A 26,159-nucleotide genomic window follows, 5' to 3' on the forward strand; every position below is an offset into this window, starting at 1 on the left:
ATGAAGAATTAGCCACAGGTTGTTAGTAACAAAGTTTTAGGTTAAAGGGACAACCACTAAGATGTTGGAAAGCAAAATTTGGTAAAACATTCTAGGTTTCAGTTCCCTTCTGGGGCTTGTTCTCAAACGTTTCACGATGAGTACCACCTCAGAAAATTGTTGGCTCTCCAAGTACCGCCATTATAGCCAACATTGAAATAAAGTAGCGTAGGGCTTTAAACTACACAGTTTATACAGGAGGCCATTTGATTCCTGATATAGATTATTGATTATTGACGGCACACGGCCGAGGCTCATCCTCTGTGCCACTCCAAAAATAATCTAAACTTTTTAATTTCCGTTCTTAAGTTTTTATGTGTTGTGATGCTACAGCTAACCCCTTAACCTGTGTAAAGTTAAAACTAGTGTCAACTCTCTTATTAGAGATCTGCAGGAAGTGGGTCGGTGGTTATGGTTACCAAAACTCTAGAGCACCTGGTTAAACCACACAATCTCACACACACACACACACACACACACACACACACACACACACACGTGTCAACCTTCCTCCTTCCATGGTTAATTATAAAGCAGCGAGGTTGGCTTGGTGCTTGATTCATCTCTGTGCAAGCAGCCTATTTGAACATGCAGCTCTCATTTGAACATGTTTCCAGGTCTTATTCAGCAGCTGTTATTGATGTTTTTACAAAACAAACACAATGCATGACAATAAAGCCACATGTTTTATTCAACATTGGACATTGTGGCTGCCAAAGAGTTAATAATAAATGTGTTCCTGTGAATCTCAAACAAAACTCTAGATTTTCCATTAACATTGCTTAAACAGATGAGTCTGTATTTAGTTGAATAATTAGGTTTGGTGCTTAGGTTTAAAGCTGCCACACTGTGCTGTTGAGGGGGTCTGTTTCCCGGACCCTTACTGGTATAGATCAGTGGTCCCCAAACATTCCAGCCGCGGACCCCCACTGTCCCTACTTTCATGATTTATTGTAAGAAAGGTGAAAAGTAGAAAACAAGTAACCTACATAAACTTGAGGACTGAGTGTAAATTTAATAAACAAAGACTCAGCTGATGTCTGTGTGTATTTGTATTTTTTCAGGGGGCATATTTCAGCATAAATCTTACTTAATGACTATAGCTGCTTTTTGTATGTTCACAATAAAGGGTAAAATATTCAATTTTAAGTCACTTGATATTCTTATTTGGTTATGGAAGGTATCTCACGACCCCCCTCTCAATTGTCCTATGACCCCACTCACTTTGGGAACCTCTGGTTAGAGGTGGAGGGAAAAAAAATCGAGATTCTTATCTTCTAAGATTTTAAATAGATTCATAAAGAAATTCAGCCAGTCTCACAGATGACTGGAGTAGATCCTGAAGTATGTACTAACTTAAAAATAGACTTTGAATCATGAATCCCGAATCGTTTTGAAACGAAAATAGATTCTGAATTGAATTGTAACCACTTGAATCGAATCGTGAGACAACCAAGGATTCCCAGCTCTACCACCTGAAGGAGTGGAGCCTTATTGTTTCAGCCATATTCATATAATGTAGTTTCAGCATGAAATAATCACTGTTAATTGGGACTTGTGTTAAGATGCTGAATTGAAAGCAGCTTCTAACAAAATGTTTTAGCAGCTGTGTCGAACAAATGCCCTGTCTCTCTGTAGACCGGAGGGCTTTGGCTTGTCTAAACTGCAACATAACTCTTCTAGTTCGTATTCTTTGCTGTATTGGCCCCTGTTTCATCACAAATCATGTTTATGCTTCATGTAAAGAAACTGTTACTCCTCGGCCTGCCTCATAAATGATGCCGACGCCCCCTGACGGGAACCTTTGTTCCCCAGCCAAGAGACACGGGTCGGGGGTGTTAACAGTGACGTGTGTTTATACAAATGACTGTCCTGTAAAAGCAAAAGAGCTGGAAAGGGATTTCTAGTCTCTACCACTCTTTTAATTCAATCTCTTTACACATTCATATCAGTGTCTCTGTCTCCCTTACTCAGAGGAGACACCAGGGCCTATTTGTGATGATTAATCCCACAACATTTCACCACATACCCAACGGAAGTTTCATGGGATTTATTTGTTTTCCTGTTTTTCTACACTGTTTTGATCTGGGGAATGTAAAGCTTGTTCTGTATGAAATTAGAGAACCTTCTCACAGCTTCTTACCAATTTCTCAAGTCTCTTCGACTCCCAGTCGATGGTTGAGTATGATTATTTCCAAAATGAGTAAGTGCTGGATAATGAGTTTGTCCCTAGCCCCAAAGTGTTTCTAATCACATTCCAGACAATGTTATTCTCCTAACAGAATCCCTTAGGATGGACTTGATATATATTTTTTCATGTCAGAACTTCACTATACATCTGAAAGTCCATTAAGCCTGAGCCAAAACTTCATTGCAAAGCTTAAAGTAGAGCAAATGGAGTGTGTACACAGTTAAAAGCACTCAGTTTGAACATACCCGTGCTCTCTTCCAAGCTGGACTCGATATGAACTGATTGAAATTTCTCTGGCCGATTTGCACTTCCAATTTTTATCTGGCCTGACCTGACCTGACTTGATACCAATTTTGAGCGATACTGATGTTCTTTCTTTAATAATTGACAGCCAAAGCAAACAGTTTCTGGAAATGTTCTTTGATTTAAATTGCATTTATGTTTTATAATAAAACACTGAATGTTACCGTTAGTCACAAAGATCTTGAAAACTGTATAAACTGACCATCTCTCATTCTCACTCAGACTGATCTCCACTAGAACATTTTGAGAGTCAAACCCTTTATTTCTGTATTCTCCTTTATTTGTATGCCATCATCTATGGTGGAAGTGTGTATAAATATGTAAATTAAAACAAACAAAAGGTTTTAAATGACAATAAACATGAACTGATTTCTCTGCATTTACATTTCCACCTAGAAAGATTCAAACAGCCATTATTAACTCTCTTGAGTCCAAGGTTTTGAAATGTAACTAATAAATATTTCAAATTATAGAAACAGAGAATTTCACAGCTTCACACTATATTCTTCCTGACTCCTGAAGAAATCATCACATACAGACTCTCCCCTGTCTGCCTTGGTGAGCGTTATTTGTTGTTGTATAGAGTTTTAATCATCCATTAATTATTGATATTAATCTATAATATTTTCTGCAAAGTGATATTTCTCACATCAGGTCAAACTTTTCAATAACTCGCTCATCCAATTAGGTTTTATCATTTATACTGGATTACTTAAGTATTTAAACGTGCTGCGCTCACCCTTCCCACGTTGAAGAGAGAGAGAGAGAGAGAGAGAGAGCGGGAGTGCACACATACGGGCAGAGCAGGAAAGAGTTTGTGGCCTTTCCCAGGTATCGTCTGTGTGTGGGAAACACTGGAGCAACACATGGTTGTTACAATAAATGGTCAAACAAAAGACTACAAGGAAAATAGACATCTAAAACATTCACACACAAATAGCCTGGACTCTAAAGATTTCTCTCAAGATGAAAAAAACGAACACAGTGGCTAAGTTGTGCAATCTAAAGCCAGTCTGTCGATTGTTCCAAGCAGTAGGTGCAGAAAAACTAAATACTTCTTTTCCAATCCAGTACTAACCTCTGGGACAACAAGTTGCACAATGTCGACCGAACAAAGGTTGTGAATTCCATCGATGAGGATTGATTGATTATTTATTGATATGTTCAGTGCACCATGCTACAGACAAACAGCACAACGTAGTTATGATTGTGAAGTGCCATTGGACATCAACTGTATACTTACATAAACTTGTGTTTGGCATGAAGGGGGAATACCAAAAGATTATTTTGTACAATGCCAATTGTTTGGTGTCATGGCATATCGTGATTGCCTGCCATGGTGCACATGTCTTTGTTTGTTTCACACATCTCCTACTGACACTCAGTGAGAAGCATTTACAGATGGACATGAGGCAATGTTCTTTAGACAATACAATACTGTTCTCTTTGAAAAGCAGCTGATTGTATTTGTTGGTCAAACAAACCAAAGGCAAATCAACAGCGGCACAATCATGAACTCTGGTGTTTCAAGTATTGAAGTGGTGGGGTTCAGAGCAGAACACCAGACGCAATCCATAATTGCTGTGGTTTGTGACTGAAAAGAATGCACTGCAATTACTTAAATCTCTTAATTTTGTCCTTTTGAAAACAATCAACTTTATCCCAGTGAAAATGTCAGAAATTGAATTGTGGTACATTACATTTAGGAGCTTATTTGCTTCAATAATGGAAAGTTCAGCTTGTCTCACTCAGTCATGGTGGCTTCACCTCAGCGCCAACAACCAAACTTCCTCCAACTTGAACATTTCTGTTTCAGTGAGGCTTATCAGATCCTCAGTGTTGGGCTTGAATAAAGCCTCAAAGATATTCATGGAACTGTGGGTGTAGCCATAGTCCCTGCGCCCAAAGCGTTTAACATCCAATTACTCCATCTGATCATTTGAGAACCTATTTCAATTCAACAACTTTTGCCTGTTCACTGTTCTAACCTCACATTTTTACTGGTTTGATCGGAAAGTCACATTTTGTAGCTTTTCGAACAATCAGATTGTATAAAAAATGAGAAACATTTAACAATATGATACCTAAACATGTATCATCTTTCAGGAAAGCTTCAACATAAAACTTACAAGTGACATCTGACTTACACCTTTTCATTCCTTTTGGATTCTAGAATGAACTTTGGCTGTGCATCAACTCTACACTCCCAGGTAAGAGACACATTTCTGACTTTGGCATGAGGTCTATGATGTTTGACTTTTAGATCCTCTGTCAACGTCTGTTCAACAGATCATTATTCCTATTATTCCTATGTATTGAAGAGTTTGCAAAAAAAGTATCTCTATAACTCCCGTCCTTTTGTGCAAATAGAAATGGTTCTGGTAGATGTTATGTTATCAAATACATAAAAGTCATCCAACAAATCTGGATACTCAATGTCCTGGACAAGACCCAATGTCTACACAAGGAAACAAAGATATCCAGTATTCAACACCGGCCACTGTAAGGTTGGTCATTTAGATGGATCCCTGACCCACTGACTCGAGTGAGTACAGGTTAGGACACCTCACATCATTGAGTTACTGTAAGACAAATTGTTTTCTGCTTCCAGATGGTCCATCATTTTTTGATGGGAATTGACTGCAAGCTATGGCTTTCTTACTTTCAGCCACATGTTGGGCTCTGCCAACAAACACGTCATCACTGTGTAAAAACACCAAAATAGTCCACTGAGAAACAGACAGACCCTTTTATAGGCTAGATAGATATTTTTCTCAGGAGGTGGTGGAGACCAAACCATAGGTAAAAAGAGAGTAAATAAAGGATCAGGTATGTAGTTATTTGCAATTTTTGCTTGTTTGTTTGACTATTAGTCAATCACGCTTCAAGGCTTTCATATGACCCACATGAGCAATGATCAGCTTGTCATGTGGCCAAAGAAAAATGAAAATATTCAATTGCTTTTAAAGACAAACAATCAGGTTAGTAGTTCACTCTTTCAATAATGCAATGCAAAGGTTGCAGAAATTCGCTTAAGAGGGACTTGGAGGGATTCCTGATTGATCAGATCACATGTATTTGAACCCAAAGAATGCACTTAAAATGAATCAAAAGGAGACATTTGGACTCTTAAACTGACATGAAATATGAAATCCAATAGAAGTTGTATTTACTATGTAGGTTTGGTTTTGAGGGGATGGTAGCAAGTGTAGCTGTTAGAGCTGTGTGGAGTGACCCGAGCAGAAAGCAGGCAGTAGATCAAAGGCCTACATGCTGCTGCCTTTGCTTGGAACAAATGTACCTGTCAGTAGCTTGATAGCCTCCAGATTGGGAAGCATTGTTATTCTTACCTCTCTGTACCCTATGAACACTGGAGTCCAGACAACCTCAGGAGTCTGTTAAGATTTAACCTGTTAAGAAACTATCCTCCCTCACATCCTGTAAAAGATATCATCAATTCTCTTGAGTTCACTGCATTCCAGCAGCTTTAAGGGATTTACTCTGTTTGTGTAACCACTTCTCCCAACATGCCAACTTCAATTAATGATTTCCTTCACTTCTCAAAATGCCTCCATGCAACTCTTGCACAATGTAGAGGATCTTATCAAAGCCCATCAAATTACATGATAACATTAAATTGAAGCTCTATGACTTGGATTCTTATTATGAACCAGGCTTAAAAGTTGGCAGTGTGTGCATGTGCCAGTCATTGGACCACCAGCAGCAATGTTGGGACAAAAATCTGAGATTTTAGCATATTTGACATAGGTAAGCAAATTAAATTTGATAGTAATGCAAATGTTTGTACAAAATCTCTAACCTTTGTAGAGCCTCTGTCTGGTAACAGTTTTTCCCCCTGGTATAACCCATTTCTATACAAAACCAGTGCAGTTCAGCATTTTAAGCACTTAGCACCCTAAGCCCAAGAACGTCCTTGTCATTCGTGTTTTTTTTTGTAGCTGCAATTCCCCATGCTCTCAGTTGAAATAAGTTAAACTTTTGGAACACCACCTTGCTCTTCCATGAGCTAGCAAAATCAAGAAACAGCCGGACTTGTAATATCAACTTTGAGAACAGCAGCGGCAGAAACAAAACTCATTTTACTTGTGTTTAAAAATTCTAAGTCTAGAGCTGCTGCTAATGCCTGAACACGATTCCTTTACATTGTTTTTTTATGATTTATTGGTGGAATTTCCTTAAAAAAATGCAAATATTAAGCATACAGAGCAATTAAAAATGGACCTTACAGTCACTACTGAGGGAAACCAGAGTGCTGTGAGCTAACTTTTGTAACCTAGCAACAGTAGGCGCCTCTGAGAAGCGGTCTGAAATTGAAAACCGTTAGTGGACAATGGCTTTTTCAAATATACATTTTTTAAAATGTCCTTTAAAAACAAGTGAATTATCTAATTTGGTTTTCAATTTACTGTAAACCACTTGGAGCCACTAGTAGATTTTTACTACTTTTAGAGTCAATTCATCAGCCTGTTTTGGATATCTGATGAAGCTTAAATGTGTCTTCATTTTGTACAGAGTTCAGTGTGTCTTTCTAGATCTGGATGTCCACCCATTTTTTAGTGAGTCATCGCACATTTTGTATCCAACATCTGTATCCAAGTGAAAAATCACAACACTTCCAAACAATAGATCTTAAAGATACAGGAGGTCTTTGTGCTCTGACTTTTCCTTTTCTTTTCCCCTATGAGCCACACTCACATGAAAAATGTGAAGTTCTAGTAACGATTGAAGTATAAGTACACTCTGCTGCTAGACAGAAATATTAGAAAGACAAAAAATAAGATGATTTGAGATGAGTGCAGAAGGCCATGCTTTTTGCCTTTTTTTCTTATAAATACACATTTGATTTAAAACATAATCTAAACATTTAATAATTAGAAATGAGTCATTTATCAGCAATGATGGGTAATAGACCAACCTAAGCACCATTACTGTCGCTGTAAGTCAACATTCAATCATTCCGCTTAGATCCTGTATTTGATCATGCCTATAAACCCCTCTATTTCAGCCCTGCTCAGAACAGGCTGTTTCTGTGTCTGTAGCTTTAAATGTAAGTGAGCTGTGTCTGACCACGCCCCTCTGGTGGTGAGAAGGCAGACTCAAAGGGCAGAACAAACACCTAGCTGTGGGAGTTTCACCCACCTGGGGGAGGGGTTACTGCCTTTTGTGATGTCATGAAGGGGAAATCTCCAACTGGCCTGTTTGAAGACACATTTTCTGAAAAGTGGAGCAGACAAAAGATGGAGAGGATGGACTTTTCTCCTTATAAGGGGCTTTGTAGACAGACTAGGGACACATATCGGTGTTCAAAAAAACCTGGTAAAGACCTTTAACAGTGGGAAACACGACAGCCAGTGCCAGTGTCATCATTTGGTGTAGAGGCAAACCACCCTTAAAATTGCCACACGTATAGCAAGTTGATTCTGTGGTGTTTGATTTGTCTCCAGGTGTATCCAGGAAGTCAGACGGCTGGGTGGGGCTGGGCTGCTGTGAGCTGGCTATCTCATCTGAGTGTCGCAGGGAATGTAGACAGGTGAGAAAGAAATATCCAGCTTTTTTCTTGACTGTGACTATCCAAAAATAGTTTGACCAAGGCTTTAATAATGTTGTGAATTTCTGTTGTGTTTTATGAGAGTTTACCTGTTTTAATGTCTTTTCTTTTTTTCCCTAACAGGCTACATCTAAAAATGACATAACAAAAGTATGCAAAAAAGTCACAGAGGTGAGTACAAGGGTCTTAGAGAAGTCAAATGAATTCAGTGGCTGCATGTTAAATGTACAATTGAAGAACTTGAATGTCGTCTACTGCACATGTCATGATCGATGCTTTGCAACCATTGCAAACCGTAACTAGCCAAAGCAGTTATCACACATGCACTCCTGATCATTTCTTGAAAACTTCAGGACAACCTGCAATCCCTAAAAATCTTCCTCAGTTGCTTATTGACCCATGTCCCTCATTGCATGAAGTTTTACCTGTTGGGCAGAGGGGAGCGGTCAGGAGGCAAGACATTTAAAAGACGAAACAACAAAGTCTAACACTATAATGACAGTTGTTTGCCACGTGTTGCACGATTATCGCACCAGTCACGCTTTGCATGTGTGATATGTCACCGCCCTCACAAACTTGCCCAAGGTAAATTTTTCCTGAGTGTTTCCTGTTGTGTGCTCTCTTAAATCAGGCAAAATTTGACTAGGGGGCTGGCATGAAAAAGTCTGGGTAATGTCTGTTTGAAAAATGTGGCATTTTGCTTTTACACATGACGCTCAGCCAGAAAATTTCAGGATAGTTTCTGTAGTTTTGTGCATACGGGAAAACACCCCAACTGTCATGCTAGTAGTCTCAGTTTTTGCCTCTTCAAACTAAAAAGCAACCCTAAAGTTGGCGAACTGAAACGCAGTCAGCTGCATTTCCAAAAGCCTGCTGACACTGAGGGCTTCTAAAATGCTGTAGAGTGAAAGATGGCCTATATGTAGCTAAACATTTGTGTTATCAAGTGACATTTTTAAATTGGGATGTTGCTTTTCATTAAGACATTTCGAGACTGAGAACCCCTGAGGTGGAGCTGTAGTTTATTTGTTGCTTTATTCTATGATGAAATATTGAGTTAGAGTCTAACAGCTGGAGTCAGTATCACCACAGCTTCTCTCTTCTCATTCTAGACATCCCTCTACAGCTGCATCACCAAAAATGAAAGTAAGTTCTTACACACACACACACACACACACACACACACACACACACACACACACACACAAACACACACAGTGAGGAAGCCAACACTTTGTTTATCTGTAATGTCAATCCAGCCAATACATAAATAAGGACCCTTAAGATCACCAATATTGTAACAAAATAAAGGCATCTTTTTGTTCTTCCTCTATCCCTTTCTCTCTTGGTCTTAGTCTCACAGACTGTGAATACGCAACATTCACAGATGCACACACACTCATACAGCAGAGCCTTGTTATTTGCTTGGCAGGATGATAGGTCAGTTACTTCCTGTTGAGAGGTCTAATGTTGCTCAGGCAGCTTTAGAAAGAATAATAAAATACAAGGAGTGTTTATCTGCCTGAAGGTCAGATCTCTGAAGGTACACACAGCGTACAGGCCAATCCATTGTAAGTGAAAAAATATGAGGAACCAAAAGTAAAACAAGGCTTAATAATAATAATAATAATAATGATAGTTTCTGTTTGATGCAGAGTAGATATACGTCAGTTAAAAGACAGCTGTCAACAGTTAAAGGTATGCTGACATCCACTCACTTTAAATGCAGTGGGGGTTGTCCAAAGAAATGCATTATTTTTTATTTTCTTGCAATCCTGGCATGGACCAAGCAGATAATGTTTTTATACAGGTGCCTTCTGCACAGAGTTAGATAATGAAAGGGTTATCACTCTTATGTCTCTATACTGAATCTAAAATTGTATCCTACCGAAGCCTAGCTTGGTATTAAGAACAAGTGAGAGGTGAGGGGTTTATGTGCTCGGTACAGTATTGTTCACTTTTGCATGCATCGTGCATGTTTATCTGACTTCCATAAGGCTGCACTAGCAGTGTGTTTTCAGGTGAATCACTCAATATTGGACATTTAAACTCATCTGACTGAGCTTGTTGATGGGTTGAGAGTGCACTGAGAGATTTATTTTATGTTACAAACTCAACAGCCAATCATATGCCAGTCCTTGGCCTGGTGAAATAACATAGCTCATACGCATTAGAGAACTTAATTCAGCATTTTTTCTGTATTTTTTGTATTTTTTTTTTTCACGTTAGATAATCATCAAAATGTGTCCTTCATTCCGAGCCTTATTTTCAAGTCTTTTCAAATCAAAAGATGCCTATCTTTTTGCCCATTAGAATAATGTTTATGCCTTTTCAAATAATAATATTTAACACCTTTTGCAACAGATTTTCAGATTGAAAGAACAACATAGGATGGTTTCCTATGAATATCATGTCATAGGCATCATTATGAGGGACTTATGCACCATCACAACAAAAGCAGCAGCATGCTCTGTCATAACAAGTTTTAATAATGGGCAGACTCACCACTGGATGTGTGTTTGTGTGTGTGTTTGTGTTTGTGTGTTTTAACCTGCGTACATTTTCCTCCAGTGGGCTCCACATGTTGCAGCTATGCAGGGCGTCACACCACCTGTAGGGAGTACTGCCAGGCCATCTTCAGGACCGACTCCACCCCCACCGTGTCCCAGATCAACGCTGTCAAAGAGTACTGCCAGAGTCACAGCACTCAGCTGCTCGGCTGTGTCAGCAACTTCACCAAGTCCTACCCTATACGCAGCCCTATAGACAGTAAGTGAACCAACACTGCAGACATACAGCTGACACTCCAGGTGTTCTTTGAACAGCAACACTGGATCCCTTAATGCATCACAGGTTCATATGTTTTTATGCTGTTAGTTTACAGGGGCTCTAGGTTTACCTCGGTGTATTCTGAGCAAAGGCTTTGTTTGTGTTCCTCCAGCTTTTTAGATACGTTTGTTGCACAGCTTACTTTAATCCATTGCGGCCAGTGTTAATGCAATTCTGTTTGGGTTGCTTTAATCATTTAACACACTATAAAAAACTGACATCATTTCTTTCCAGTAACACCTCTGCTGTTATTTTTGGTAAATTACACAATACATTATCAACATGTTTTATGGGGACTACTTCTATTACTGTCTGGAACAGTTCTTGAACCATTTTGCAAAACCAAGGCCATTGGCATTGACAGTTAGGAGCTCATCGAGGAGTAGTTGACTGAGAATGAATGTCCAAAGTTCTACTTAACCTCTTGTAAGCATACTGGCAATTTGTCCCCTTTCATATTTACTTTTTATCACTTATTAAATTCAAAGTGATTCACTTGGTAAAGACAGCAGATTGGAGCCTCCTACTGGATAATACTGTTCACCTCAGTGGTCTAAATGTACTGTAACTATGGCTTGGAAACTTCTTGATTTTCTATCACTTTGACATCAGAATCAGGCTGTCATTTGAAATGAATATCACAAAGACGTTACAAATATCTTCTACAAGCCAGCAACTCTGTTAAAAAAAGCATCTATATCCTGAAGATTATCTACAGAAACATGTTGTATTTTCACAAGGGATCCATTTTTCTTTTTTCATATGTACATTTACGAGGTGAGAGCCAAATATTTCATGATATATTACATTTTCAGCTCTCCTCAGCCATCTGTCTCGTCTTTCCAGGTCTGTACTGCTGCGATCGAGCAGAGGCCACACACTGCCAGGTGGCATGCCGGAGGATACTCCGCACCATGAGCACAGAGCACGAGATCATGGAGGGTTTGATCGAGGAGTGTGGCTCCCAGCCTCTCCCTCAGGAGCCCATGTGGCAGTGCTTTCTGGGCAGCGCACACCCTCCTTCCCCACCTGAAGAGGAGACCCCCCACCCTGCTAAGATGGACTGTGCAAAGCTGCACTGCTGCGCCAAAGCTAACACCTCCCTCTGCAGGTACAGCGTGCCGACATCCACTGCTTAGTGTGAGCTAGTACATCAATGTCATATACTCTAGTGAAGGGGTTCTGAACTGGTGGGACACGGAGAGGTTTTCAGTGAAGCGCAAATGTGTCCCTAGAAAAGTCGATGAAGATTTTTTTTTGGTGCTATTTTTCTGGGGGCATTTTGGGTTAGGGGTTTATTGATCTGAAAGCTGAATAGAGACAGGAAATGTTGGGAGGAGAAAGTGGATAATGACATGCAATCGACCAAGATCAGACCTGAACTCACTGCTGCTGCAATGAGGACCACAGCCTCCGCACATGGTGGTGCCCCACACAACCGCCAGGCCATGCAGCACCCCCTATGAAGTGCTTTTTTAACAAGTTTGTTTTGTTCTGTTTCTTTTGCAAAACTGCATCAATTTCTATTAAATAAATCTGAAAATGTCAGTAACTTGGGTCGCAATTTCTCTTGAGGAGTAGGTGGTGGGTCATTGTGCTAGAGCAGCTCAGAACCAAGTGCTCTAGTGTAGAGTCCGCACTGAGGTGAAATGTGTTTTCTTCCACTAACACACACTGTGCTCTGCTCTGACAGGGACATGTGTCAGGAGATCAGCACTAACTGGGGCAGTCAGACGTGGCAGGACTTTGACCAGCTCTGTGAGTACAACCCTGTGGAGACAGAGCTCATCAACTGCCTGGCTGATGTCAGAGAACCGTGTCAGCTGGGCTGCAAGGACCTCACCTACTGCACCAACTTCAACAACAGGTCAGGCCCCTGGACACTTGCCTGTTAAGATCACGGACATATTCCATACTGGCCAACTGCCATCTCTCTGTGAGGAGACGAGTGCTTTACCCATTACAGTGTCTAGGAATCTAAGACAGCAACTTTTTCCCCTACAAAAAAATCTCATTTGGATACAATGCGATTCTTAAGTGTTTCAAAATCTTAATCTTACTGTCTTCAAAAGCTTCTTCTTCAAGGCTCAACAGTCGATAAAATGATCCGCTTAACACTCTTATCAGCAACAAATAACTTCATCCTTTCTTTTGAAAGTAAGGTATTATAAAGAGTATATTAGTATTAGTATTGTTATCAATTGCATGCACGTTTAATGATTTAAAAGATAAACCTTACTCAGTCACTTAAAAGCAGAGGTGTTGACTCGAGTCATGTGACTTGGACTTGAGTCACAGATTTGATGACTTAGGACTTGACAATATCATAAAGGACTTACAACTCGACTTGGACTTAAACTCAGATGACTCGTGACAAAATTTGGACTTGAGCCTAATTACTCGAAAACGATTGAGATTTAAATTTGTTATTTCAGAGCCCTGTGATTTCTGCGATGCGGAAAGAACGGACGGTATCCCAGAATTGACAATGAAAACGGAATCAACTGTACAACGCAGAATATCGAGGGATTTGCCTCAACAGGGGTGTGATTTATATAAAAAAAATTAGGTGTTTCATACAAAATGTTTTTTTTGTTTTTGCTTATTGCTGCTCCTTTGCTGTCTGCATGTTGCAGGGGCGAGCTGACACACACACATACACACACACACACACACACACACACACACACACACACCGGAATGCCAGCTATCAAGCACACCTGTTTACCATTAGCACAACAGAACACAGTCCATGATCTGTACAGACCAAATCTTTATGGTCGGGAATGCACGTGATCCGGTCAAACGATTGTTTCAACTTTTATCCGCTCACTCTCAGTCTGTCTTCTTTTATCTACAATCAGTAACGTAACCATAGTAACGGTATCCCACAGCCTGCTGTAGTCTGTGAACTGTTCCAGACAGACTGTCAATCAGGGGGAGCGGGGTTAGCCTGGGCACTACTACCTTTAAAAAAATAATAATAGGGAATACATTTTTTATAATATTTCAATTTCCTGAAGTGATAGATTGAAAGGATCCATGACTTTAATCTGTGATCTGATCCAATTGAACACATCGTTAAACACAGAATTCAGAAAAATTAAAAAAGGGTAAAATTGAATTTGGGGGGAAAAAAAAAGTCACACTGGTGTTGTTGTTTTATTTTAAGAAGTAGGCTCAATCAAATCATCCAAAAAGCTTGAATGATTTGTGTAAATGTTACAGATTATTCCTTTGTTAAATTGGCACTTTATTTGGTGAAGAGTGCTAATGACTTGTGTAGGACTGAAATTCAAAGATTATGACTTTGGACTTGACACGGGAGTTGCCTGTCTTTACTTGTGACTTGAATTGGGACCGAGAACAAAGACTTGAAACCAACTTGTGACTTGCAAAGCAAGGACTTTATCCCACCTCTGCTTAGAAGTATGCTTCCTGACCTATTCCTACATAGTTTTTGACAGATGAACTGCTTTCAGTGTTTACTCTTGAGCTGCTAACTTCTGCTACTTTTACAGTTTACAAGAATTTTACTGTACGATATCTTCTGCTGACAATACTTGTCAGCCATTTAAGCTGATTTACACAGTTTTTAGCTGGTACATTCACCTTGTAATTTCAGGTCTTTTGAATTTTTCTATTTTAACTATGAATTCATCACATGCAAATAATCCCTATGCTAATCTTTTCACTTTGAAAGCACCTACAAACAGCCCAAACTAGCACTCCTACAGTCTCAGAAAATGTACCCACTCTGTTTTATGAATGTATTGATTACATTCTATCTTCAGTCGTTAGACTCTTTGCCTCTGAACACACTCCCTGTGTGGTTACAACACATTAAATTCCTGTGTGAAAATGCATAATTTAGAGCCTGAAGGAAAGAAATCGTGAGAGAGGGAAACATGAGGCAGATTTACACTGAACCCAGTGTGACCCTGGTGTAATAAGAACCACAGCATGTTTTACACACTTTCTACAGATGGGGCCAAAAGCCAAATGGAGCAGCTTCAAAGGCTGCACTGGGAAGTCACACTAACACACACATCAAAACAAACCAAATATATTTCACACATACACACAGCAGTCTGCAGGTCACCTGGTGAGGAAGGCAACCACAAACTCCCAGAGCCACTTGAGACTGTAGAGCAATCTGCTGAGATGAACTGTGACATTTACTGTCTATCTCTTGAAACATAAAGTGTTTACTTAAGTAGAAATTCCTGCAGATTAAAAGTAGAGCTGCTGCAAATTTAAAGAGGTCATATTATGCCCTTTTTGGGGTTTGTATATTTAATCTATGTACTAAAGTACGTTCACAATAGCTAAAGTTCTTAAAAAGTGTCTGTTTTCATGTACTGCCGCTCCATGCACAGGCTCACTTCTGACTCTCTCTCTAAGGCTCTGAAGTGCCCTCGTTCAGAATCCCCACGTGTGCCAAGTCCTATCTGATTGGTTGGCCTGTCGGCTCTGCCGTAATTGGTCAGTCGCTCAGCACGATTCTCGGAAATGTCACGCCCCTTTTACCATAATGGGAATGCAGCCACTTTGGCTCCGAGGGCCGAGCAAAAACATTAGCACCTTAGCACTACTGTGCTACCGCAGACTACAGCATATCGTGGGTGTGCCACAGAAGTTAACGGGCGTGCAACATGAGCTGCTGGGCTTGCCACAACGAGCCAATGGGCTTAGATCAGTGATCTCACACTGACAAGACGTCACACTGGAAAAAAAATTTCGAGGGCGGCTAGAACCGAGCGTTACATGCAGCTAATGCTGCAGCTAACAGGAGGAGGTAGGAGAAGCCGCGTTTCCGCAGACTTTGAATTTTTGCACATAGATGTGCCTAAACATGCACAGAACACAAAACACACTAAAGAGCATATAAAACCAGAAAAAGCAGAATATGACCCCTTTAAGCTTTGCTCTTTTACTATTTTATTTATCTGTGGGTTTTGTAGCATTGATTGTCTGTGTCTTAGTTGGTGTCATCGAAATGTTGCTGTATTAAGCTCCAGAAACAACATCTGTAATAGTATGGATGCTTGTCAAGATAATCCTTTTTGATCCCTAGAGGGGAAATTTAGTTGTCACTACAGTACAAAGACAAAAATGAGCCCAGTGTTTCCCACACATACAAGATACCCTAGGCGGGATGTCCAGGTGTATTTATGGCTGCCCAAGTATATTTCTAACCTGTGTTTATTGATTTTATATTTATTCAAAAAATTTTGCATCAAAGAGAGAGAGAGAGAGAACGGGGGAGAGTGTGCAGGCGCACAGATTTCTAAATGGTGCCTGACAAAACTCAGAGAGAAAAAGAGAGCAGAATCTCATCAGCTTCAGAGAGAGAGAGAGAAAGAGAAAGAGAGAGAGAGAGGTCAACTGTCTGTGCATGCATGGGTATATATGAATGACGACAGCACCTGATTCAGGTTTTCTTCCCCATTGCTTTAAAAATCTCTTGGCAATTCTTCTTCCAGCAACCAGCATTTAGACACAGCCAGCCCATACTATTTTCAGTCAAGTGTTTACTTCACACATCCTCCAAAGTTCTATATATTTCTCTGTACTGCAGCCCTTTTCATTTTCAACCTCTCCAGCATTTTTAGCGCTATTTTTGTTCTCGTTATTTTTCATCCTCCTGGGATCATGTATGTCTAGATGATTTCTTGTCCTGAAAAACAAGTGAGAGATAAAACATGTTATTGCATTCAGTATTGCAAGCACACACATAAGTTAAATTCTTATAGATTCCCCCCAAATATATATTTTTCAGATAACAAATGCTTGTAGAAAATTGTAGACTGGTTCTCAGTAGTGGCTGAAGCTCTCTGTACGTGAGCAGCTCTAGAGAGGGCTGTTCCCCCTGCAGTATTTGAATGTGTTGTTCAGCTTACGACTGGATTTTACACTAAGCTTGCTGTTGTTACTTACAAAGAAAATAATTTGACAAACTGTGGTTTCAGATCATGGTGTATGGAGTTCACGCTGTGGCATTGTGGGATTTGAAGTCCAGGCAAACAAACTTATGTGTAAGGCTCTTTGAGTTTCCTTTGATGGGCTCCAGGAGAGGCTTGTATAGATTTCTTGTCCCCCTGAGGAGTGCAAACGCTGAGCTGTGTAGCCGGGAGCAGCAGGGAAGACAAACACTGATCTGGAGTTGGTGTTTCAGGGCGAGGGAGCACGGGGCTGATAACTGTGCATGTATGCGTCACTCTTACTGTGTCTGTGTGGGTGTAAAGCAAACATTCTTGAACCTTAAATTAGAAACCAATGCCTAATCCATCATTGCAGCCTTGATTTAGAAGATGCTCTCCAAAGCATGATGGTCTTTAAATCGCTCCATCATGTCATTTTGTTTTATTCGTTCATTCATTCAGTCACAGGTTCTTCACCTTACTAATGGTTGATCTATATGCCATTTACATGTTGTTCTGATTTGAATTAATGGCAAATGTTGGAGCGACTGGGCAATGTCCGTCACTTGTTTCCCCCAATTACCAATTGTGAGCAGACATGCTGCGAGGTATTGTGTGCAAATGTCTCCTGCTGCATCTCACTGCCTCCCTAAGTGCGAACTCTTTTTGTATTTTTACCATGCGAGTGCCATGACAGGTGTAAAAACACAGGCGCTGGATTCAGAGACTGTGTGGGTGTCCACAAACATGCGTGGTATTTTTGTACCTGCATGCATTGCTTCAGAGTAAAGTGGTTCAAAGGCTTGGTGGAGGGGAATATGGATCAGTGGATGTGGTTATTGTGAATACTCTAAACCAGTCACAGGAAAGAATCAGGTTTTCTAGTAAATTATAGAGCTGTTTATGGTTCAGAGAAGAATATTGTGAACCCGCAGTGCAAATCTGCAGCCAGTGGAAGATGGTGGGTTAAACTGCAAATTAGTAGAATAATGATTCAATTAAGTAATTTAAAGGAAAGTTTGGAAAGGTATTATTATGATCGCATCATTCATGATTAAACTTTTTTCTAAAGATTTATTTTTGTGCCTTTACTGCAGAGATAGGATAGTGGATAGAGCCACAGGTCGGATTTGAACCCGGGCTGCCCACTTTGAGGACCACATCTTCAGTGCATGAGGCGCGCACACTAACCACTATACCACCGGCGGCCCCCATGATTGTACTTGTAAATGATTCTGTAATATCTTTATGTGTGTGACACAGCAGGAAAAAGATGAACTGTGATAATGAGCTCATATGAGTGCATCTACTACCTGGGGACTGTGTCATTAAATCTGTTTGGTTAAGTTGAAGAATGTTGTTTTTCTGTATTAATATTTACATTTCTCGTGTTGAAGGCGTGACATGCAGCTAATTGACATTGCTGCAGAACAAACATTGGTAACGGATGTTTATTCTCAAGTTTCAGACTAAATGTGCACTAAAATGTAAACCACTCACTTTGTGAGAAATCACAGAGGTTGACAAAGTCTTTTTTTATGCCTGGAATGTACAAATCTGTAATAGCTTGTAGCCTTGTATTGTTTTTGCACCAACACAAAAAAGGGTCAGTGGATGTTTTGTGTTGTTCTTGTTTGCAGTGTTGTACTGTGCATACAGTCAGTACATAATGATTTTTCAAAAACAATGAGAAACCTTCATGGTTTGTGCTGCTGCAGTCATAATAAAAACTTCTGGGAAATCACTCCTCTGTAACTAAATTCAGGAGAGAGCTGTCGTGGTTTGCTCTAAATAAGAATCAGCTGATGGCTACATTTAGTTTTGGTTTGAGGGAGAAAACCAACGTTGACCATTTTGGGGGTTAAAGAGTTAAGAATTCAGCGATTTACACACACACACAGGCTCACATGCCTGCATAGACACAGACAGACCCAAAAGCGCACACCAGGTTTCTTAAAATAAACAAAGCATCCACTCATCAGCAGCAAATGGAATGACGGAACCACACCCAAAACTTCTGCCTGTAACCTTCTTCCTTCAAACCACCAATTAGCTGAGTCACTTGAGACCGAACCCACCAATCAGACATCAAAGACACTTCCTGGTGCAGTGGAAGGGGAAAACACTCTTCACATTACCCAGAGGGACTCTGTAAGGCCTGCAGTGCAGACGGCTACAAGGCCACAGTTTTAAGCAGAACTTATCATGCAATCAGCGGGTTGCTCATGTTGTATAATGTTCGATTCAAAGCACAAACCCACTTTTCCTCCCCACTTGAGTGTTTGTAAGGTATCATTTTTGTGTCTCCCTCTGCAGGCCGACAGAGTTGTTCCGCAGCTGCAACGTCCAGTCAGACCAGGGCGCCATGAATGACATTAAACTGTGGTCAAACGGAACGATCAAGATGCCGTTCATGAACATCCCTGTGCTCGACATCAGGAAGTGTCTGCCGGACATGTGGAAGGCCGTGGCCTGTTCGCTGCAGATCAAACCATGCCACAGCAAGTCCAGAGGGAGCGTCATATGCAAGTATGTGTCCTCCCAGCCTACAAGTGACATGCTATTAACATGTACTAACATGCAGGAGTGAAATTAAACTTTTCCTGTAACTAATATTGACTATTTTTTCTACTTATCCAAACTTACAGTAATTAAATTAACTCTTTAATGGAGACACCTTGAATGCTCTTATAGTTTCACCTTTTCTTTTTCTGCAATGACAAGTCAAATTGTGTGAGACAAAGGTTTTCTAGTGCTGGTTGTCCTGGTTGTCTGGACTCAAGTAAGCCAGATTTCCTGTACAAGAGAAGCCCCGTTCAGACTGGATTTACATCTCTAGTTGAGACGGGGGATTTTAACAGAACCTGCCCTGGTCTGTGATGTTGATCCTGTCCAGAGGGCATCTGTGGGTAATTTTAAACCCCCAAACCAATAATAATTGAAGCCGCAATTACCTACTGTTTTTCAGGTGATCTCACTGATCCTCCTGTAATTTAAATCCCATCTGCAGCTGCCTCTACGCAGTTTAAAGCAAATATCTTTAATTTTGAACAAGTGCATGGCTATCTTTTTATTTCTCAGCTCAATAGTAAATACAACTTTTATTTGAAGATGGAGTACCTTTAAAAAAAAGTCTAACGAGACAGAAACATAAAATCCCAAAGGTATAGCAATGTTTCTGCTTTGTATTCAGATTTGCAATATCTTTGCCTATTTCTCTCCCACAACCCCTGGAGAACTCGTTTTTTTGACATTTTTGATAATTTTCTAAAATCACCTCGGGCTCATTGTTTCCTCCTCTCCATTGTTTCTTCTGTGACTGCACAAAAAAGAAACTGCAGTCAGTGATGAGCGATGGGAACATCATTTCATGGGCCTGGGATTTGACGGACAGGTGGAGGCCATTCCCTTCTCCCAAGATCTGCTGTGTCATGTTTGAAGTGTGTGTGTGTGTGTGTGTGTGTGTGTGTGTGTGTGTGTGTGTGTGTGTGTGTGTGTGTGTGTGTGTGTGTGTGTGCGCTGCATAAGAGCACTCCATTCCCCCTGGGCAATAAATCTTGTTCAGCAGTTTGTCAAGTACAACCTTCCTCTGAGGTTTTAATCTTCCACTTGTCTTGACTGACATTACACCATGACATGTCATCCACATCCAGCTGCAGTCAGTGGGTTTCATCAGAGCCTCTCTCCCTGCATAGAGCCCGGCCTAGAACCCTCTTCACCTTGAAGTTACACAAGACCACTTTATGTCGATTCTTTTTATACATTTATTTGAAGTATCGTTTTAAAATCTGTTATCTGTGCTCAGGTCAGATTGTGTGGACATCCTGACCCAGTGTGGGGACAGGAAACGTTTCCATGAAGGCCAAACTCCAGAGAGGATCTGTGAGCTGCTGTCACCCATCGATGACCCTGAACGCTGCATTCCCCTCCACAGATACCTCAGTGAGTAACAAGGACAGTATTTATAGAAATGGAAATGAAAAACCTTATCAAGGTACAACGTTATTACAAAAACAGCTAATGCCCTGCAACCTGTCAAAGAGTGCATCCAGGTTAATAAGAGGTTAGTAGTTTGATAAGTAGGAGACTGGTCATACAGCAATCAAGTTTTAAATTAAGTGTGGATATGCACAAGTAGCCATGCAGGGAGGCCCAAATAAGTGCTATGTGCTCTTGTTTTATGAACCAATGATACAATGTACAAGCAGAATATTGGACAAACTAAAGAATATAAAGGAAAGCCGAACATCCGTATAGAGGACATTAAAGTATTCCAAATGGGGTCAAACAAAAGGGTACACAACCTCATGCAGATCCAAAGATTTCATTTTGGAAATTTGGAAAATAACTTTGAGCATTTGCTTTTCCCTGTTGTGAGATGTAGCAGAGCCCAGTTATATACAAAAATAACAACAAGATGCAGTAAAACTCCCAACTTCCATAAAACATTTTATGTTGTTACTGGTGTCAGTCCCTCAAAAGTTCAATTTGCCAAAATGGCTTGTATTTTCACTTTAGGCCATCAGGGGGCTGCGCAACACTGAAGATGAGAAACTCAGCGACAAAGCATTTTTAAAAAAAAAACCTGTTACGGCTAACATTTTAGCAAACAATTAGCTATTTATAATTTTTTAATAGACACAGTACAAGCTAGCGTCTGATTTGAGTTAAGATTCTAACTATGTGATAAGTTTAAGACAAACAGTCAGGGATCATTAAGCCGTGAAATTTGTTTTTTGATCGGTGATGCAGTAAGTGTATGTGTGGTGAGTGCATTTGGTAAAAGCAGCAACCTGCTTCTGACAAAACTGCTCAAAAAAAATTATAATAAGTATATAAGTATTCATTCTAATGACTTATGTGACTTCTCTTGTATTAAAATATCTCAGCACAACTGTATGTTGCATTATCATAACATTGTATCATACATTCTCAACATACATTTAATTAGTTTTATGATCCCTCAGATTTTCATTTACTGCCATGACCAGGTCTTAATTATCACACACTCTCTCCAGCTCCAAGTTCCCTTGGCAACAACATTGTGGAGGAGGTCATCCATCCATGCAACCCCAACCCATGCCCCAGCAACCACGTATGTCAGGTCAACAGGAAGGGATGCCTTGATGAGCTCAACTGCCAGCCATACCTCTGTGTTCCAGGTACGATCAGCTCCTACTACAGTTTGAGGAACATCTTTATTTTTCTTTCAGAACATACAAACTGCAGCATGCTAGTCATCCTGAGTGTGTGATGTGTCTTCAGGCTGTAAACTAGGTGAGGCCTCGGAGTTTCTGGTGCAGCAGGATGCTCGTATCCAGGTGCCGACTCGCGCTGGTCCCGCTGGGTGCTTCGAGGTCTGCAGCTGTGGTCCCAGTGGGCGTCTGGAGAACTGTGGGGAGATGCCCTGTGTGGACACCAACAAGCCCTGCATCGTAGGAGGACAGAGGAAGAGTAAGACCTCCTGTATATCTCTATAATTTAAGTCTTAAGAAGAACAGTAGACATTATGGAAATGGTTATATGACGTCCCTGGATGAAATAAGTGGTTTGCCGTTACTTCTTGGGGAGATTAGATTTAGAATGATGTCTCTACAGCCACACAATTGGAGTATTGCCTCACTCCTGCTTTAATGTCATATTGTTTCATTAAAAGGAAGAAGGTGTGGTTTGCTAAAAGTTGCACAAAACTTGGCTTGAACAGACTCCGACTATCTACCAATCAGTTATTGCCTGACAACAATTTAGTGTCTGGAACTGTCAGGTCATTTTTGGGGGGCTTCTGTTGTAGCCAGCAGTCAGAAAAATCTCCATAGCTTTCATTTTTGACAGCTCTTGCATGCAGATGTCCGTTTATATGGAAATAATAATGGTAAATCATCATCAGGATCCAGGAATGCATTCCTCCTCTTTTGCATTCCACATGAACTTTCTTTTTTTTTTATATATATGTGTACATATATATATATATATATATATGTATATATACAACCAAAACACTAGTGATCAATTATACCCAATCTACAAATTACAGCTAGTAGGCTTCGGATACCTTAACACATACAGTATCATATATTGAACCTATAATCATATTAGATCCCATATTTTCAATGAAGAATCTGTAAAAAAAAAAAAAGCTTACCGCTCACTTAAACTGTGTACTTCAGTTAATGACAACGGATCTGACACATACAGTCTCTTCTATGTACAACCTGTGTGAAAGTGTGAGAAGCACTCACTCTGCTCAGTGAGATTGCTGAGAGAATCGACTCCCTTCATTCAGTCAGGTGTGTGTGTGTGTGTGTGTGTGTGTGTGTGTGTGTGTGTGTGTGTGTGTGTGTGTGTGTGTGTGTGTGTGTGTGTGTGTGTGTGTGTGTGTGTGTGTGTGTGTGTGTGTGTGTGTGTGTGTGTGTGTGTGTGTGTGACTGATTGGCCTTGATTAAGACCAAGTATGGGGAGCTTATATATACTCTGGGTCTCCAGTGCTCTGTGCTGACTTATTATCTCATCTTCTGAGGTAGTGAGAGGTTCTCCCTGTAGTTTATCTTATGTAAGTCTGGATAAACAGAAACCCTTTCTGTCTAATTTGCTCTCCATTGCCCTACTCTCAGAGTAAACTTGGGGTGCTGGGGAGTTAGTTGCTACTCCAGTCTTTTGTGTTCACTGTTAAGGTCTCCCTGCAGCCTTTGGTTTTTGTTAAGTGTTTTCTGGGTATCCTGGACAATTTAGTTGCAAGTCAGCTGCTTGGCAGAAGTGGTTTAGTTCCTAATTTTCTAAAAGTCCGGATGATTTTCCAGATTTCTCCTTAGTTCATGAGTGAGAACTGCAGTGCAGGTCAGAAGATAGTGATTGGATGGATTTCAATGTTGAAGACTTGTGAGTCGTCACATATTCTTAATGTTTGGACACCTCTTTATGAATTGTTAAATGTATTATAGCTCTCATGATATCCAACTTTCAATTATAATCATGACTTGAAGGTTGGCAGGATGCAATATACAAGTCAATAACATATAAAACCCCACTATCTGTCACCTCCTGTGAACAGTGTGTGACGGGAGATGGTGAGCGCTGTATAAAGAATAAAACAGCAGTTTTATACAGCTCATCATATCTTTGGAAGAGTATTTCTGTGGCTAATAAAGCATGACAAACGTCATCGGAGTCGGACACACATCTCGCTTCTTTGCACATCAGCTTTCAGATGCTTTATCTTTTCCGTCAGATTTTTTTTGTTCCCATTGCAGGATGATGATTTATGGTATCATTACAGATGTATGGAACATGTGCATATCAGTATTTCTGCAAAAGAACCCAGAGGCACTTGACAATTTCTGCAGCCCTATGGCACAGAGTTTCATCATTTATAACATTGTTCTCATCATAAAATAGAACTGAAAGAAGAATTCATTTCCAAACTAATTTATTTCTGTTTACAAAGACAAATTCAACCGTTTCCATTTAATTACGGGTGTCACCACCTACTTGTTCCTTCCTTCACAGGTTTATTGCTCCTTTAGCCTTGTGCTTTTATGTTTGTTTTCCGCCTGCACCTCTGAGGAGTGAGCTGCTCTTCTGTTATTGAGGACAGATGCTTTCTTTGAATTGGGCTCACACTGTTCTGTTTTTTGTCGAGCCAACTCCATTCTAAAGTCTGCCAATTTAAAGTCCTGTTGTCTATCCGCAGGCAAGGACACATCACAGAACATCACTTACCTTTTCAGAATCATTTAAAAAAATAAAATAAAACTCTTCTGCAGCTCAGTAGGTACATACTTCACCAAGCTTTTCATGGTGGACTTGTTTCTTAAAAAGTGAGGGAGAACTCATGCTCAGAAAGTGGCAAAAGATGACAAAAGCTTTGCCATTATCCAATCTTGCCAGTTCAATCTTTTGAATTGGATTGCTCCTAGTTATCCTGTTGGCCTTTTACAGGAGAGTAAGAAATCTAGAGAGGGTCATATTTTTACGCTTTGAGTGCTTTCAAGCATTTTGTAGTTTTTATAACCACAATTTCCAAGAAGACTCACCTTATTTTTTGGTTGCAGAAGGTAAGAAACAATTCCTTGTTGATTGAAGTACTGCCTGGTGGAGTGTAAAATTGAACAACTGTGAACCTGTGAAATAATTCAAGATCTTTGGGAATCGATTTGGTATAGGAGTTATGACACAAACTATCTAAAATATTATTCCGTCCAGGGTATTCCTCTTTCAGATAGCATGCTGTGTGCGCAGAGGGGAACGCACACCAGCAAAAAGCAAGGGCGCACGATGCTAGGTGACCAAAAAAATAGTCGGGGAAAGTATAGCTACGCTATTTTGAGTATGTCCACTACACAGTAAAAAGCCCTCATCTTTCTACTGCTGAGGAGGAGACAAGCAGCAAAGAAGGAGATGGTGTGTGTTCATGAAATCCTCATGGAAAGACAGGATTTGGGAGAGTTTAGGTTTGTCCAGAAGCTTTAGCTCTATAATGACCACTTCATTATAGAGTGGCTGTGTTTCAGTTGGTAGAGTCATCGTCTTTCAACTACAGATTTCTCTCCAATGTCCCGTTAGGTCTGTGAACTAGAGCTCAGAAAATGTGAGTCACACAGTTTGTGACATCACGTTTGTGCTAATTGAACATTTTTGAAATTCAGCAAGAACCGCAAGCGCAACCTTGCCCTGTGCTCATCTCAGCGGGGTACAGGTACGCTCTTGCGCCAATGTAACACATAGAATGGGTTTGAGAGTGGCATGCAGTGCCCACCGCATCTGAAAGGCCCTTCACGCTGCTTCCCATTCTAACTAGTCAATTTTTCATCTGTTCTCTCCCCTTTGCTAAAATACAAAGGCATGAAATGGCCAAATTAGAACAAATTTGGTTCCAAAATGTAAAAAAAACTTATTAAGTGGACCTTGAGTTATGATCATTTTTTTAAACTATCCGATTTCTAAATGCTCAACTGACTGAACCGAACAAAGCAAACATTAGCTCTCTTCAATAGTCATGTTCATTCTCAGCCAGCCGAGTTCTTCAAACACAGGTCAAGTTTTGATTTGCTCAAGTTGAAAAATTTCCAACTCTTGATGGAGAAATATCGCTAAAATGATAGACGAGGTGTTCAAATATTCACCTTGTGTGTTGAATTTTGACTCTGTGTCTCATAGCTTGGCATAAACCACTGCTTCTCAAACAGTGGCAACATGAAAGGGGGGGTGTGTGTGGCCCAGGCAGGGGCGTGGCCGAATGGGTGGCCTGAGCCCCCCTAGAAATCTGATTGGCCACCCCAGGTGCTTAGCCCAAGATCCTAAACTATGG

The 26,159-nt window shown here is 40.4% G+C and overlaps 1 protein-coding gene across 1 annotated transcript in view; it reads left to right on the forward strand.

The window, feature by feature from the left end:
* The window catches only part of reck (reversion-inducing-cysteine-rich protein with kazal motifs), a 79,322-nt gene that overhangs the window by 24,764 nt on the left and 28,399 nt on the right, over nt 1-26,159 (forward strand). The window contains exons 4-14 of the mRNA XM_061064928.1: nt 4,707-4,743; nt 7,999-8,084; nt 8,226-8,273; nt 9,215-9,248; nt 10,674-10,871; nt 11,778-12,042; nt 12,625-12,798; nt 19,172-19,384; nt 20,661-20,797; nt 21,874-22,017; nt 22,121-22,309. Coding sequence (XP_060920911.1) covers nt 4,707-4,743; nt 7,999-8,084; nt 8,226-8,273; nt 9,215-9,248; nt 10,674-10,871; nt 11,778-12,042; nt 12,625-12,798; nt 19,172-19,384; nt 20,661-20,797; nt 21,874-22,017; nt 22,121-22,309 — 1,525 coding nt within the window. The remainder of the gene's footprint in view (nt 1-4,706; nt 4,744-7,998; nt 8,085-8,225; nt 8,274-9,214; nt 9,249-10,673; nt 10,872-11,777; nt 12,043-12,624; nt 12,799-19,171; nt 19,385-20,660; nt 20,798-21,873; nt 22,018-22,120; nt 22,310-26,159) is intronic.

The sequence above is a fragment of the Labrus mixtus genome, chromosome 19 (genome assembly GCF_963584025.1).
Source record: "Labrus mixtus chromosome 19, fLabMix1.1, whole genome shotgun sequence".
Taxonomy (NCBI): Eukaryota; Metazoa; Chordata; class Actinopteri; order Labriformes; family Labridae; genus Labrus; species Labrus mixtus.